This window comes from Zeus faber (genome assembly GCF_960531495.2).
Source record: "Zeus faber genome assembly, chromosome: 14".
In the NCBI taxonomy this organism is placed as follows: Eukaryota; Metazoa; Chordata; class Actinopteri; order Zeiformes; family Zeidae; genus Zeus; species Zeus faber.
In genome coordinates, this window is record NC_137200.1 from 16,659,680 (window position 1) to 16,672,118 (window position 12,439).

At 47.1% G+C, this 12,439-nt stretch overlaps 1 protein-coding gene across 1 annotated transcript; it reads right to left on the reverse strand.

Moving 5' to 3' along the window:
* Nucleotides 1-3,233: 3,233 nt before the first annotated feature.
* On the reverse strand, nt 3,234-9,706 carry rnft1 (ring finger protein, transmembrane 1). Its single transcript, XM_080013239.1, has 9 exons — nt 9,577-9,706; nt 8,540-8,964; nt 8,353-8,429; nt 7,761-7,861; nt 7,476-7,629; nt 6,422-6,580; nt 5,603-5,668; nt 5,002-5,103; nt 3,234-4,078 (listed from the first exon to the last, which is right to left on the reverse strand). The coding sequence occupies exons 1-9, from the start codon at nt 9,600-9,602 to the stop codon at nt 3,944-3,946; spliced, it is 1,245 nt and encodes a 414-aa protein (XP_079869365.1). The 5' UTR covers nt 9,603-9,706; the 3' UTR covers nt 3,234-3,943.
* Nucleotides 9,707-12,439: the final 2,733 nt, after the last annotated feature.

Genomic DNA, 12,439 nt, shown 5'->3' on the forward strand with positions numbered 1-12,439 from the left:
CCAATCAGTGCCGCGCTGGGCGCTGATTTGGGCAGCTGGGCGGCCGCGGGAAGGAAGCCATGCTGCCCTCTGCAGCTGTGGCTTAACCACACCCCTTGCTCTGCAACATATCCCCAAAGCCCAACCTAGGCCGGGGAGCCGTCTGGCCAACAGCCGAACAATTTAGAGCTCGACGTAGGGAGCAACACTAACACATTGTCCCCTGGTGCGAATTTTCTGAGCTGAGCCCCCCTGTCGTATAAGAGGCGCTGACATAACTTTGCTCTCAGGTCCATAACATACTGCATCTCATTCTTAGTTGTGCTAGGGCCTTCCTCTCAGTTTTCTTTAATTATGTCTAGCACCCCCCAGGGTCTCCTGCCAAAGAGGAGTTCAAAGGGAGTAAATCCCGTCGAGGCCTGGGGAACCTCCCGCACCACAAACAACAGGGGGTACAACCCCTTGTCCCAATTACGGCTATCGTCGTGAACAAATTTCATGAAATCATGAAATCATGTTTTTCAGCGTTTTATTAAAGCGCTCCACCAGACTGTCTGTCTGGAGATGGTAAACTCTGGTCCAAATTGAGTGGACGCCCAGTAACTTGTAAAGTTTCCGAAGTGTACGTGACATGAAGGAAGTGCCCTGGTTGATCAGGATTTCCTTTGGAATCCCGACTCGGGAGAAGACCTGAAACAGCGCCTGCGCGACACTTTTGGCCGTAATACTGTGCAGGGGCACGGCTTCAGGGTGCCCTGTTGCATAATCCTTTAGGACTAACACAAAGCAATACCGACGGGCACTGCAGTCTAACGGCCTGATGAGGTCCATACTGACTCTTTCCAACGGGACCTCAACTAGGGGGAGGGGCCTCCACAGCGTTCTTGGCATAGCCGGAGGATTGACTAACTGGCACACATCTGCCCAAAAGGCCCGGTCAATAGAAGCGGGCCATCATCTGCTGTCGTATTTCATCGTGACTGAGGTGCCAGCCAACAGGTTACGGTGACCGGCCTGGAAGAGCATTATCCGGCGGCTCTTCAGGACCAACGATTGGGTTATTTCCTCTCCTGTCTGAGTGTCACGGCTCACTCAATATAACCTGCCACTAATCAACGAAAAATACTGGTGAGTGAGCACGGCGCCTGGGCGCATAAATATGCCATTGATTTTGTCCACGCCCTCAAAGGGTGTCGTCCCACGACTGCTCCAGCGGAAAGTTATCCATCGGAAAGGTCAAGGGGACCGGGGAAGATCCCACTTGGTATTCGGCCACCTCCTGACCCGTTGCACCCACCGAGGACCCCTCGGCGTCACTGCACACGACGCAACACTCACATCGCCCTACCGACCGTGAACGTACTCCCCCAGCCTCTCTCATCAACGCTTCAAACCCTGGCCAATCTGTGTCCAACGGGAACGAACCGTAGCCTTTAACCTATGCTTTTTCCCCTTTTCGAGCTGGACTGTCAGATAAGTGTGAATAGCCCCATACACACAACAAATTTCTCCCCATGACGCTTCCACCTAAGCCCCAGGTCAAACCAGGTGTTGCTGGACCATCGTCTGAGTCCAGCAAAACCTGATGTTTACCCCTTTGTGACTTTATCTGTACTTGGTAGGCCCCTTCCCAACTGGAGGAGGGCTCTGGTGGGCTGGCGACCTGGACCACCTGGCCGAGTTCCATCCGGGGGTAGTCCCAGTGGCCATGGCTGGGCCACCTGCAGTGCCCGCACCCCTGCCCAGACGTCTGCGCAGTACCCGGATTTCCCGCGGCGGCACTGCCCTGGGAGCTGACGGGGGACAGAGAGGGGACAGCACGGGAAGGGGAGATGGCGTCCTGTGGCACCACAGGACCCGTCTGTTAGACATCCATCCCTCCCCCGGTCCGGGGGAGGGGGACGGTGCAGGAAAGAAAAGGGGTGTCCCACGACACCCGTTGGTGTGGTGGAGCCCGGGCTGCTCCACTCCGGCGTGCCGAAACCACCCAGCAAATCGCGCGTGGGTCCTGTGGCCGTACACGGGCCTGGTCCCCTGGCCATCTCCCAGTTGGCAGCAGCTGGCCAGCAGTCGGTCATGGCGTGCTCTCGGGAGCTCACGCTGATGAGGACACACTCCAGCTGGCAGCGGAGGAAGTCCCGCTCCCCCCCTTCAGATCCGATAGGTGCTTCCGCAGCCACCGGATTGGCTCCGGGGCGCCTTTCACTCGGCACCCTGCCCCTCCAGTGCCCCTGTTCAGTACCACTTGTGGGAGTCCCACTGGTAGGTTTGGCTGGTTTGCTGACATGGCGGGTTTTTAATATAAACTTGAACAGAAAGGCTCACTGGCCTAAAGGATAAATAATGGACAATAATGCTCAGATTGGCTGCGTGGGCGCTGATTCGGCCGACTCACGGCAGCTGGGCATGGGAAGGAAGCCATGCTGCTGTCTGCAGCAGTGGCTTAACCACGCCCCTTGGTCCGCTACCATCACTTTTAGATGTAATGCTTCTTTCGTTTAGATTCCCACCCAAAAGACTGTTTGGCTTAGCTCTAAGATCCCAAACTGTTCTTAAATGATTGACAGTCCGAAAGACATCCCACTTCCTCTTCGTTGAGATTTACCAGTTTCCTGTTTACATTGTGCATAGTCTTTCCAGCTACACGTGGTTTATTTGTACCAAAGTGAACAATGGTCAGAATATTCTGTGGTTCAGCCAGTGCAGTGTCCCCCTCGCTCCCCAAGACAGTCGAAACGTGTGTGTGTGTGTGTGTGTGTGTGTGTGCGCGTGTGTGTGCATGTGTGTGTGTGTGTAAGTCCACCAGAAATGAGCCTGTGACCCAGTTTTAGAGCGGCCCCCAGCAGTCGAGAACCACCGTGCGAAAGTAACTTTAGATCTTTCTTGAAATTAATCGATTTTTTTGGAACGTGGGAAAATAAATCTTACTGGCTGCAGTGAGAGGCCAGTTCAGATCTTTTTCTATTGACCTTATTTGGCAGCTTACTTGTTCCTGGCTACACCACGGTGTCATCCTTTTTAAAAAGCCTTGAATTCAGTTTTACAGATATAAGGCATTAAAAGTAATACAAGTCAGAGGTCTTCATTTCAACAAAAACATTGTCAGACCTTATTCAACTATATCTTTCTTTTTGTCAAAATGAGTCAAGTTCTTCAGCATAACAAAACTGCAACATCTCAATTATTTGCAGAGGAAAACACTTCCACTTAGGAAACAAGGACTCATGCCCTGATGAATAATTTACAGACAGAAATGACAAACCAATAATATTTATTTTATTTAGATAATTTGTGGATGAAAATGGACAAAAGTATGAAAAGTGCGAGATGATTTCAGTATATTGGTTGTAATAAAATATTTGATTCTCCTCTTTGGCTTTATAAAAATGGAGAATATGAACCACTATAGAAAAATAATTTACACGTGGATCGAGGAAATCTCACGATCTGAGTTGCATACGTAGGAAAACACAAAGGAAATCAGGAACCAGACTCTTTTCCAGACCATTTCTTTTACAACTCAAACATAAGTATTAAAGACCACAAATAAAACTATTTCAATCAACTCAGGAGTGGAGGAACAAAACTTACTGAAATACTTATGTGCCCATAAGACAAAACAACCGGTTTCACAAGGACAATTTGTTGGTCGGTAGAAGAGAGAAAAAAAAAAAAAAAAAAAAAAGACACCGGTAAAACAAAAAGGTGAACAGTGTGAAATGATTAACAATAAAAAATAAAAATTCACGCATGCAGCAAGTCAACTTTTTAAATCGTGTAAAAGTGACAAACTGTCTTCCTGTCACAATAACTGCAAGTTGTGTGCCCTTACAGCCTCTGGCAAGTAAGGGGTGCACAGCCCTTAACAAATGGCGAAACAGTGTGGACATTTTTTTTTTTTTTTTAACCATCGGCTGTATAACCTCACACCCGAAGCCTCCGTGCACGTCCTCGACCAGGTCACTCAGTACACGTGCAGGTGGGAGGACGTGGCGCCGTCCCTCCACTTGTAGACCTTCTCTGTGATGACGGTGCGGCACAGCGGGCAGCTCTTCTCCCGGTGGAACCACAGAGCGATGCACTCGTCGCAGAAAATGTGCTTCGAAGTGGAGAGGGAGCAGCGGGTTAACGTGCGGCTCGGGTGGGCTTTCCTCACAGAAGACCAAAACGTTTCGGCACATCCGCTTTTGATACAGTGCTTGGAAATGTATAGTCATTAGTCAGCCATTAAATTATTTGTAAATTAATAAATAAAATATCTGAATGAAATGTTTCTGAATATAAATATTTATTAAAAGTGTTTTATTACATCAGGGGAATTTGTTTTGTACAAGGAGGCACAACATTAAAAACAAACATGAAATCGCAACAGACTAAGAGTGGCATCATGTCATACAAGAACTAAAATAAGCTGGATTGTGTCTGCAGGTCTATTGCCTGTCACTATTTAATGATTGTCTAGTTAATGATCTAGGTGTTGGGTTTTGGAAAAGGGAGCCTTCAAACACACTTAGAATTAATGGCTGCAAGGACAGCCTCTGCCAGTAGAGGCCAGTGTTAAGCAGCGGTTTTGAAACGTATCAAAGTTGCCCTCTCTAGGGTAAATACACATCGTACACCTAAATGCCACCTCAAAAGACATATATATATATATATATATATATATATATATATTTTTTTTTTTTTTGCCCATTTACCCATTATTAGATACGTCATTGTGTCATCTTTCCATATTTGCAGCATTTGTCATCACGTTACATAATCTCGTTAATATTTGACCAATAGGGCCATTAGTACCAAAAACCACACCTACTGGAAAAAGACAATATAGGTGGCGCTCTCATTGCCTAATGATAAAATAAACACACAGTTCTTATTTTGGTGACGGCTAAGACCAGATACAGAGCAAATGAATATTCAACAAAACTGCATTTTCATTTCACTTGGACGAGTGATTTTATTTTTATTTTTTCACATCACAATGGAAGCTGTCGCGGTGTATTTCTGGATGTGTGGGCCTACCTGGCAAAGCAGCACCCTGGGGTCCCTGTACTCGCCCTGGCAGATGGGACACACATCCCCGGCATCGCTGCACTGGCTCCGGGCGGCTGCCGTCCCCGTGTGCTGAGGAAACAAATCATCATAAAATGAATCATGAAGCCCTGAAGCCTTATTCACACCCAATACAACAAATGACGAGAACAAAGCGGACTTCCATTCATTCCAATGGAGAGTAGGACTGAAAAGCTGTGGTGTTCCACGGTGTCCGGTCGAGGCTCTGGAATATGTTTTCTTGCAACACCTTCAAAGACGACACTCTGACTTAAAACTTCCCTTGTATACAGTTTACACAGTGTAGGAATGGTAAATATTTTGATGCGAAACCCAGATGCAGTTCATCCAACGGCCAGTGGGGGGGGGGTCCGACTGTCGGATGCGTTGTTGGATACTGTGTGAAGTTCACTTTATTCTGGAAAGGCTACAGGTGCCAGTATACTCACAAAAAAAGCAGAACTTTTCGAGCAATAAGAAATTAACAAAAACATACACATATGGAGGCAGGTTAGATCTATTAAAAATGAGAACTAACCTGCCCCCAAAGGGATAAAGTTTACCACCTTACCTCTCCCTTGAGACAAATCCTCACAGTTTTCAGTAAAGACGCCCACTGTCCGTAGAGCCCTAAAAGCTGCGGGAGAAAAGGTTTAAACTTTGATAAATGACATTTATTGATGGTGTCAAGGTTAATGTAGATACATTATTCATCCCCTTGGGATGAAAATAACACACATGCACACATTAAGAGTGATTCAAATTATATTCCGTTCTTAGTATGTGTGTAGTAAGTCTTATAAGGGAAAATTTGTCGCTTTAATTAGTGGAGGGGCAGAAAAGATACCAAAAAATTAATAAAAATAAGGCCGCCCAAAGAAATGTTTTCCATGGTGTGAGAATGGAGATTTGTGCAGCGCCAGTTGAAAGAAATCAAACACAGTGAATGCACTGGGAGGAATATTTGTGTTGTTTCTTTACTTGAGCTTTATATTTGGGGATAAGTATGACTCAAATATTTCAAATGCTTTTTGTGAAATTAGTGGTGAGGGAAAGGATATATTGTATACTGCTTTATACTGCCTGCGTTCAACTTTTGTAGTCTTTTGTATTTATTAAATCTCAATTTACAACAACTTCTGTTACACACATGGAACCTGCCATTTAAATGTATAACGTTATCTTTTTATCTGTTCTGTACAACCTCTTAAAGGGGGTTCTGAGAGATTGTTACAACTTGACTTGGGGGAAGAGAGAGAGAGAGAGAGAGAGAGAGAGAGAGAGAGAGAGAGAGAGAGAGAGAGAGAGAACCTATCACAGACAACAGAAAAGGCGGCAGCAGTTCCAGTGGCGCACGGGAAAATGTCTTGGTGCAAAATAGCGATTTCACCTTCAGAATGAGGTAGACCAGAGCCAGCAGAACACCCAGTGTGAGCCCCGCGGCGCCGTCCACTTCGTGGTAGACGACCAGGTAGCGGAACCACAGCGGGACCGGAGCCAGCGCCTGGTGGATCTGGGCCAGCTCCTCTGCCAGCATCAGCCACTGCCCCTGGAGGGATGGGAGGGAGGGAGGGATGGGAGGGGGATCGATGGGTGGGTGGGCAGATGGAAGAACACACAATCGATTCTTCTTTTAAAGGAAATGTCCAATATAGCCTCAATACTTGGGTGCGCTGTGAAAATCTTTCCAATTGCACTTCAAGAAAATAAATACTGTAGATTAGCTCGGGTGCTGCAAGTTTAACAAATTCACCCATCCCAGACAGAATATAAGCTCCAACAGAACAAGTCTGACTCTTCAAGTGAGAACTGCTCATGGTAATGAAGGGTTTGGACTCTCTGTTGAGATCCGGTTTCCGACGAGTCCCAGTAAAAGCAAAACAGTCGTTCGATTGTCCTACGTGATTTAAAAGATTAGCTCGCTACGAACAAATCCTTCACGAGTCTTGCATCACTTTTAGTCGGGCATAATAAAGAAGCACAGTTATGCACGTTTGTGAAGTTTTGAGTGGTTTAAAGGATATTGGCGTGTCATGGCAGAAGAAAGGTTGGGAAACACTGGTCTATACAGCTGATTAGTATTCTAGCTATCTCACCAACTATAAACAGTGAAGCACACGTTATCTCTTTATGTAACGACTTGTATTCTGGCATAACGTTTTAAAGGTTTTGTCACCGTTGGAACGAGAGCTTCCGCTGCGTTAATCGAGAGTCCCTTCGATTGTCAACAAAGCAAAAGCTGCTTCGCATTGACGCCATGATTTTGCGAGTTTAAAGTTTGAGCCCAATCTAGACTAAAGACTTGACTGACCGAAGAAAATCCACCTTCCGCATCGTCGTCGTCACAGACGCTGTTCTGATCGGTCATTTATTGAACATTGAGCGTTCTGAATTGGGCTTTGTCGGTTAAAAACGACCTTTCCAAAAATACTGTCCATCTGTACCTGGGTTCTGTAGGTCAGCAGTGAGGAGGGCAGCAGCAGAATAAGGCACTTCACACCCATGAAGAGGAACTTGATGACAAAGTTGGTGATGCCGACCACCCACAGCACCTCCCAGAAACCCAGAGGCTCAACGGTCGGGCTGACGAGGATGAGGCTGCCAGGAAGGAGGGAAGATGCACGTTTGCGTTTAAGATACGTCACCGGACCCTCCCAGAACCGTCCCAGAACAATTAATCAAGCGGTTTTACGAACACGCGAGCGAAGGAATCGGAGGTGTGGTCTTACCAATGGTAAAGTGTCTCTGCGTGGAAGGTGTAGTATAGCAAAAGGGTGGAGGTGGTGAGGAACATCAGCAGCCACGCGCACCGCAGCTTTGAGTGGGCGTCCTGGTGACGCGCACATGGGAAAAATAAAATCCAGTGTAATAATAACAAACACACAAGACATGACAAACGTAAATGAAATTAGAGCCGTCACAATTATTACTCACAATTATTTCACGGCTGGCCATGCAAAGATGCATTTGTCAAGATTACAGAATCAAATGGTTCCATCTAAATCTCAGGGGCATTTCAAACCAAAAGAAGCCGTTTTTAATGTAACAAATAAAATGTGAATTAGGTGCATTTATATCATTTGAGGTTTTGAGGCAAATCAACCATCCACCCAAATGTTATCGTCCGATGGTCCATATCAACATAGTTCTTTGGTGATTGGTAGACATGTATTTATTATCAGCTTATACATTAATAGCGACATAAAATTAACAAATATACAATTAGTTGTTTAACAATTAATCTCCAACTCAAAATGGTAATGATTGTGACACCCCTAAATGACATCATAGACTAAAGCGTTCTCACTGTTTGTGACTCACTTGAAGAAAGACTTGAGTTTGAATGTTTTTATTCACATACAGAAAAGTGGTGAAGAGGCCGACCCCGACTGCCAGACCTGGAAAGACAAACAAGAGAAGAGAAGACGACAAAAATAAAAGTAAAAATGAGACAAGATGGCTCCCGTCGAGCCGTGACAAAGCCCCCCGCGTCCGTCTTCCCACTGACCCAGAGCGTGTTGGATGACCAGCTTAGCGCACAGGACGACAAGGAACGGAAGACTCTTCTGGATCCAGCGGAAGAGGTAGCGCAGCTCGGACACGGACGTGCTCGCTTCCCCGGAGTCCGCCTCGGAGTCGACGGCGGCGTCGAGCTCCGGCTGCGGGTGGGCTCGGCCGTGCGCGTGGGAGTGGCTGTGGGAGTGGCCGCGGGAGCCGGATCGAGACCTCCTGGACGACGCCCCGCCGCCGGGCTCCGCGGATCCGCCCGTCATGGACACCCGCACCTCGCCGCCGCCCTCCGGCAGGGCGGCGCCGGGCTCCGGCTGCAGGGTCAGAGATAAACCGCGTCCTGTGGGAGCATCCCGCACATTCGAATTGGGCTGCATCACAGTTGGTGTCTCCTGTGGTTTCAATGTTCTTCTGGAATCATTCCTGTGACAAGACGCGACGGGTGTGGAGAGACAGACAAACAGAGTACCAGTCACCACCTTGCGCCACAGGGATAAGTGCAGGTTCTCCGCCTGGAAAATGTTTACTTGTCGTGTTGGATCCATGATCCTGTGTCTGTGGCAAAGCTCATGCGCTCATACGTCAAAAATCAACATCACAACATCACCACTGCTCGCACCGCGCAGAGTCGCGGGTGCACTCTGATACAAAATCGGTGATTTAACCCTAGTGCACACGAGTAACTTCGTCTTGTGTAACTGAGTAACTTCGTCTCGTGTGTTGGGCTCTTGGATTGCAAGATCAACTTCGCAAGGCTTCAATCATTTATCATTTGCGTGTAAATAATTTGGGCAGAATTGAAATATTCTCGTGAGGATTCCATTCACAACTGAAACCGACTCTTCTGACTCAACTGAATCAACGATGAGCCTTTCAAATTGAAGGAATCTTTATATATATATGTATATGTATATGTATACACACATACACTGAGTTACTCGTGAAGGGCATAACTTTCCATGACTCGGACGATCGGACCTGGAAGGGGACCCGCCGCCGGGGTTGCTATGCTAGCTGCCGGTGTAAAGACTTTACCTGTCACTCTGCAGCCTCAGTTTCATGGTAAGCCGGCGGTCTCCATCTAACGATGCCCCGTTCGCAGCGAAATCGAATGCAACTAAAAACTAAACTTCAACTAAAACGAGCTCGACGCTGCCGAAAGCGACTAAGCCATTGGCTCCTGGAAGTAAACACGGCTGACGGATCGGAAGTGGTCAAAGCAGAACCAGAACTCTGCGTTACCGCCCCCTGTCGGCGGCGCCGCGTTACTGCGGCAATACGAATCAACAGCGTCACATCCTCATCCTTAGTATCTGATAGAGATGATTATTTATGAGGGTATTAGTACAACAAACCTTAACAGTTTTTTATATATATATATATATATATATATATATATATATATATATATATATATACTGTGTATAAATAGATATATACTGTGTATAAATAGATATATACATATACTGTGTATAAATAGATATATACAGTATATATGATATATAAATACAGTGTATACATATACTATATATATATATATATGTGTGGTGTATATATAATGCCAGTGCAAGTTCTAATTGTAGCAGCCATGGTACGACGTCCAAACATGTGCCCAAAGCAGTCACAAAAACATTGATTTGATATCTCGTAGTTGTATCTTCCGTGGCATGTTTTGGTGGAGGAAAGGCATTCGGCTTGATTCCGCGCTTGCAGTAACGCATCTGAGTGTTTTTGTCCCCGCTTGCCTCTGCGTATTTGATTGATCATCTCTAATTTGGAAGTGCCCAATTGTAATTGTTCAGTGGAAAATATCTGGAAAATACATCCCTATCCAAAGAGCATTTCTTGGTTTTTTTCCGAGGCAAGCACAGAAAAGGGTCATTTTTAAAATAGTGTAATTACTTAGAGGATGTTTTGTCTGATGGATCCAAGCTGTAGATGAGAGAACTGAAGTTTAGTCTCACCTTCATTTCTGTTCATCTAAACATCAACCTCGATGAGGGTGAGTAGGAGGATGGGGCGCTGCTTCAGCCTTGTCAAACCCTTATTATACAAAATATTATGTAATCGAACCATAATAACATTATAGCCACAGGACTTCGCATAAAACGGTCAGATGACAAATTCTACGAGTCCTTCGTGAAGCTCTTGTTTGAGTGGTCTCCTTTCAAGGGTTTTGGCGGTAAGTGGAGCGTAAAGGCCAGACTCCCCGACCCCAAGAAGGACCAGTCAGCACTCGTCAAATGTAAGAAAACAATTGTCAGTTTCACACTGGAACAGAGACCTCAGGGTGGGCATGGCCAAAACAACAAAGAAAAAGCTGAATTAAAATGAAATTTGAAACTATAATCACCTATCAAGAGTAAAGAGGGACAACCCTCCCCGACACACACACACAAACTCACACACACGCACACGCACACAAGATCCCGCGAGCTGGGCACACGCTGCTACATGTATGGGCACTTGGCATTCACGCCGGGCGGGGCGTCTGGTCGGCTGCGGTGGGGCGGGCCTCCCCCTTGTGCGGGGCGTGGGTGGGCATGGGGGTCCTGGCGGCTCGCCCGTGGGGCGGGCGGCTCGGGCGACGTGTCGGTCTGTCGCCGGGGGGCCATGCCTTGCGCCCGTGGGGTTGGTTGTATGTGTGCGCCCCTGGGGTGCCGGGTCTCCTCGTGCTCCCTAGGACTGGGTCATGCTCCTCGGGGCTGGGCCTGGGGGTTGCTCCACGGCCCGGGGGTCTTCTGTGGCCGCAGGGCAGGGTACTAGGGGCTTTCCTGCAGCCGTAGGGTGTCTACAGGGCTGCGGAGTTCGGGGGGGGCTTCGGGGCCCCTTCCGCTGCTTGGAGGCGCCGCGACATACTACCAACCTTCTATACCAGTACCAATGGGGATAAGTCATGTACACTCACCGGTGGACACACACACACACACACACACACACACACACACACACACACACACACGCCCACACACACACACACACACACACTCACAGACACACACCACCACACCTGCTTGGAGTGCACCTCAGCACCCTCCTGGTTGCATTCCTCTCCTTTCCTCCCTCACTTACTGCCATAACTATCAGTAAGAGGTCACGTGACCAGTTGTTGTTCCAATTTTCCTGGACCTAATTCACTGTTTTTCAATACATGTTGTCGTCCAACGTTATGTTTTTGTGTAAATGTTGTTTGTTTCTATGTTTATTTGTCTCACCCGTGGTGATTCTCCCCCTCTTGTAATAGTGATCAGTTGTTTATCGACCCAAACATGATAAATAGTTCTCCAAAGAGGGGGGTTGGTGGTGGTTCTCTATAACAAAAAACTGCTCTTGTCATTCCAAAGGTCGTCCACAGGACAGAGCTATTGCAGCAGTTGTTGATGATTTAAGAATTGATAAAGAGTTGCATTGCAGGTTGAGAACTTGAACTCTACGTGCAGACTAGTTCTGTCCTTGATGCAATGGCACTAATACTCTGTGTTGTATGCCCAGCATGCTGACAGCACAGGTTTTAAAAAAAAAATCATTGTCACCTAAAAGAAAGTAACCCTAACACGCTCCATGACAAAGCCCTGACCTGCAGAGAGACGGTAGGGAGGAGCCCCCTCAGCCAGCTGCTTCTTGGACTCTTTTCACAAACACAAGCAGAGCCCCCGGACGGAAACCCCGTTAGACTAAACCAAATTATAAGAAAACATAAAGAAAACTATTTGACACATTGGAAAGAATCAGCAAAAAAAAAACAGAGCAAGCTGGCATGCCATTCAGCCCAAAACAGAGAATACTCAGCGGCAGGTTGCCCGACCACTGCAGCCGATCCAAAACAAAGGAAATCCTTGACAATGCACAGACTCGGCGAGCGCAGCCTGGTCGTGGAGAGAGGCCGCCACAGGCAGAC

Excerpts from the sequence above, each read along its gene's own strand:
- rnft1 (XM_080013239.1), bottom strand. The coding sequence starts at position 9,602 with ATGAAACTGAGGCTGCAGAGTGACAG. Across the intron at positions 8,430-8,539 it reads GGTCATCCAACACGCTCTGG|GTCTGGCAGTCGGGGTCGGC; the intron begins GTCAGTGGGAAG and ends TTGTCTTTCCAG. Across the intron at positions 7,630-7,760 it reads GCAGAGACACTTTACCATTG|CCTCATCCTCGTCAGCCCGA; the intron begins GTAAGACCACAC and ends CCTTCCTGGCAG.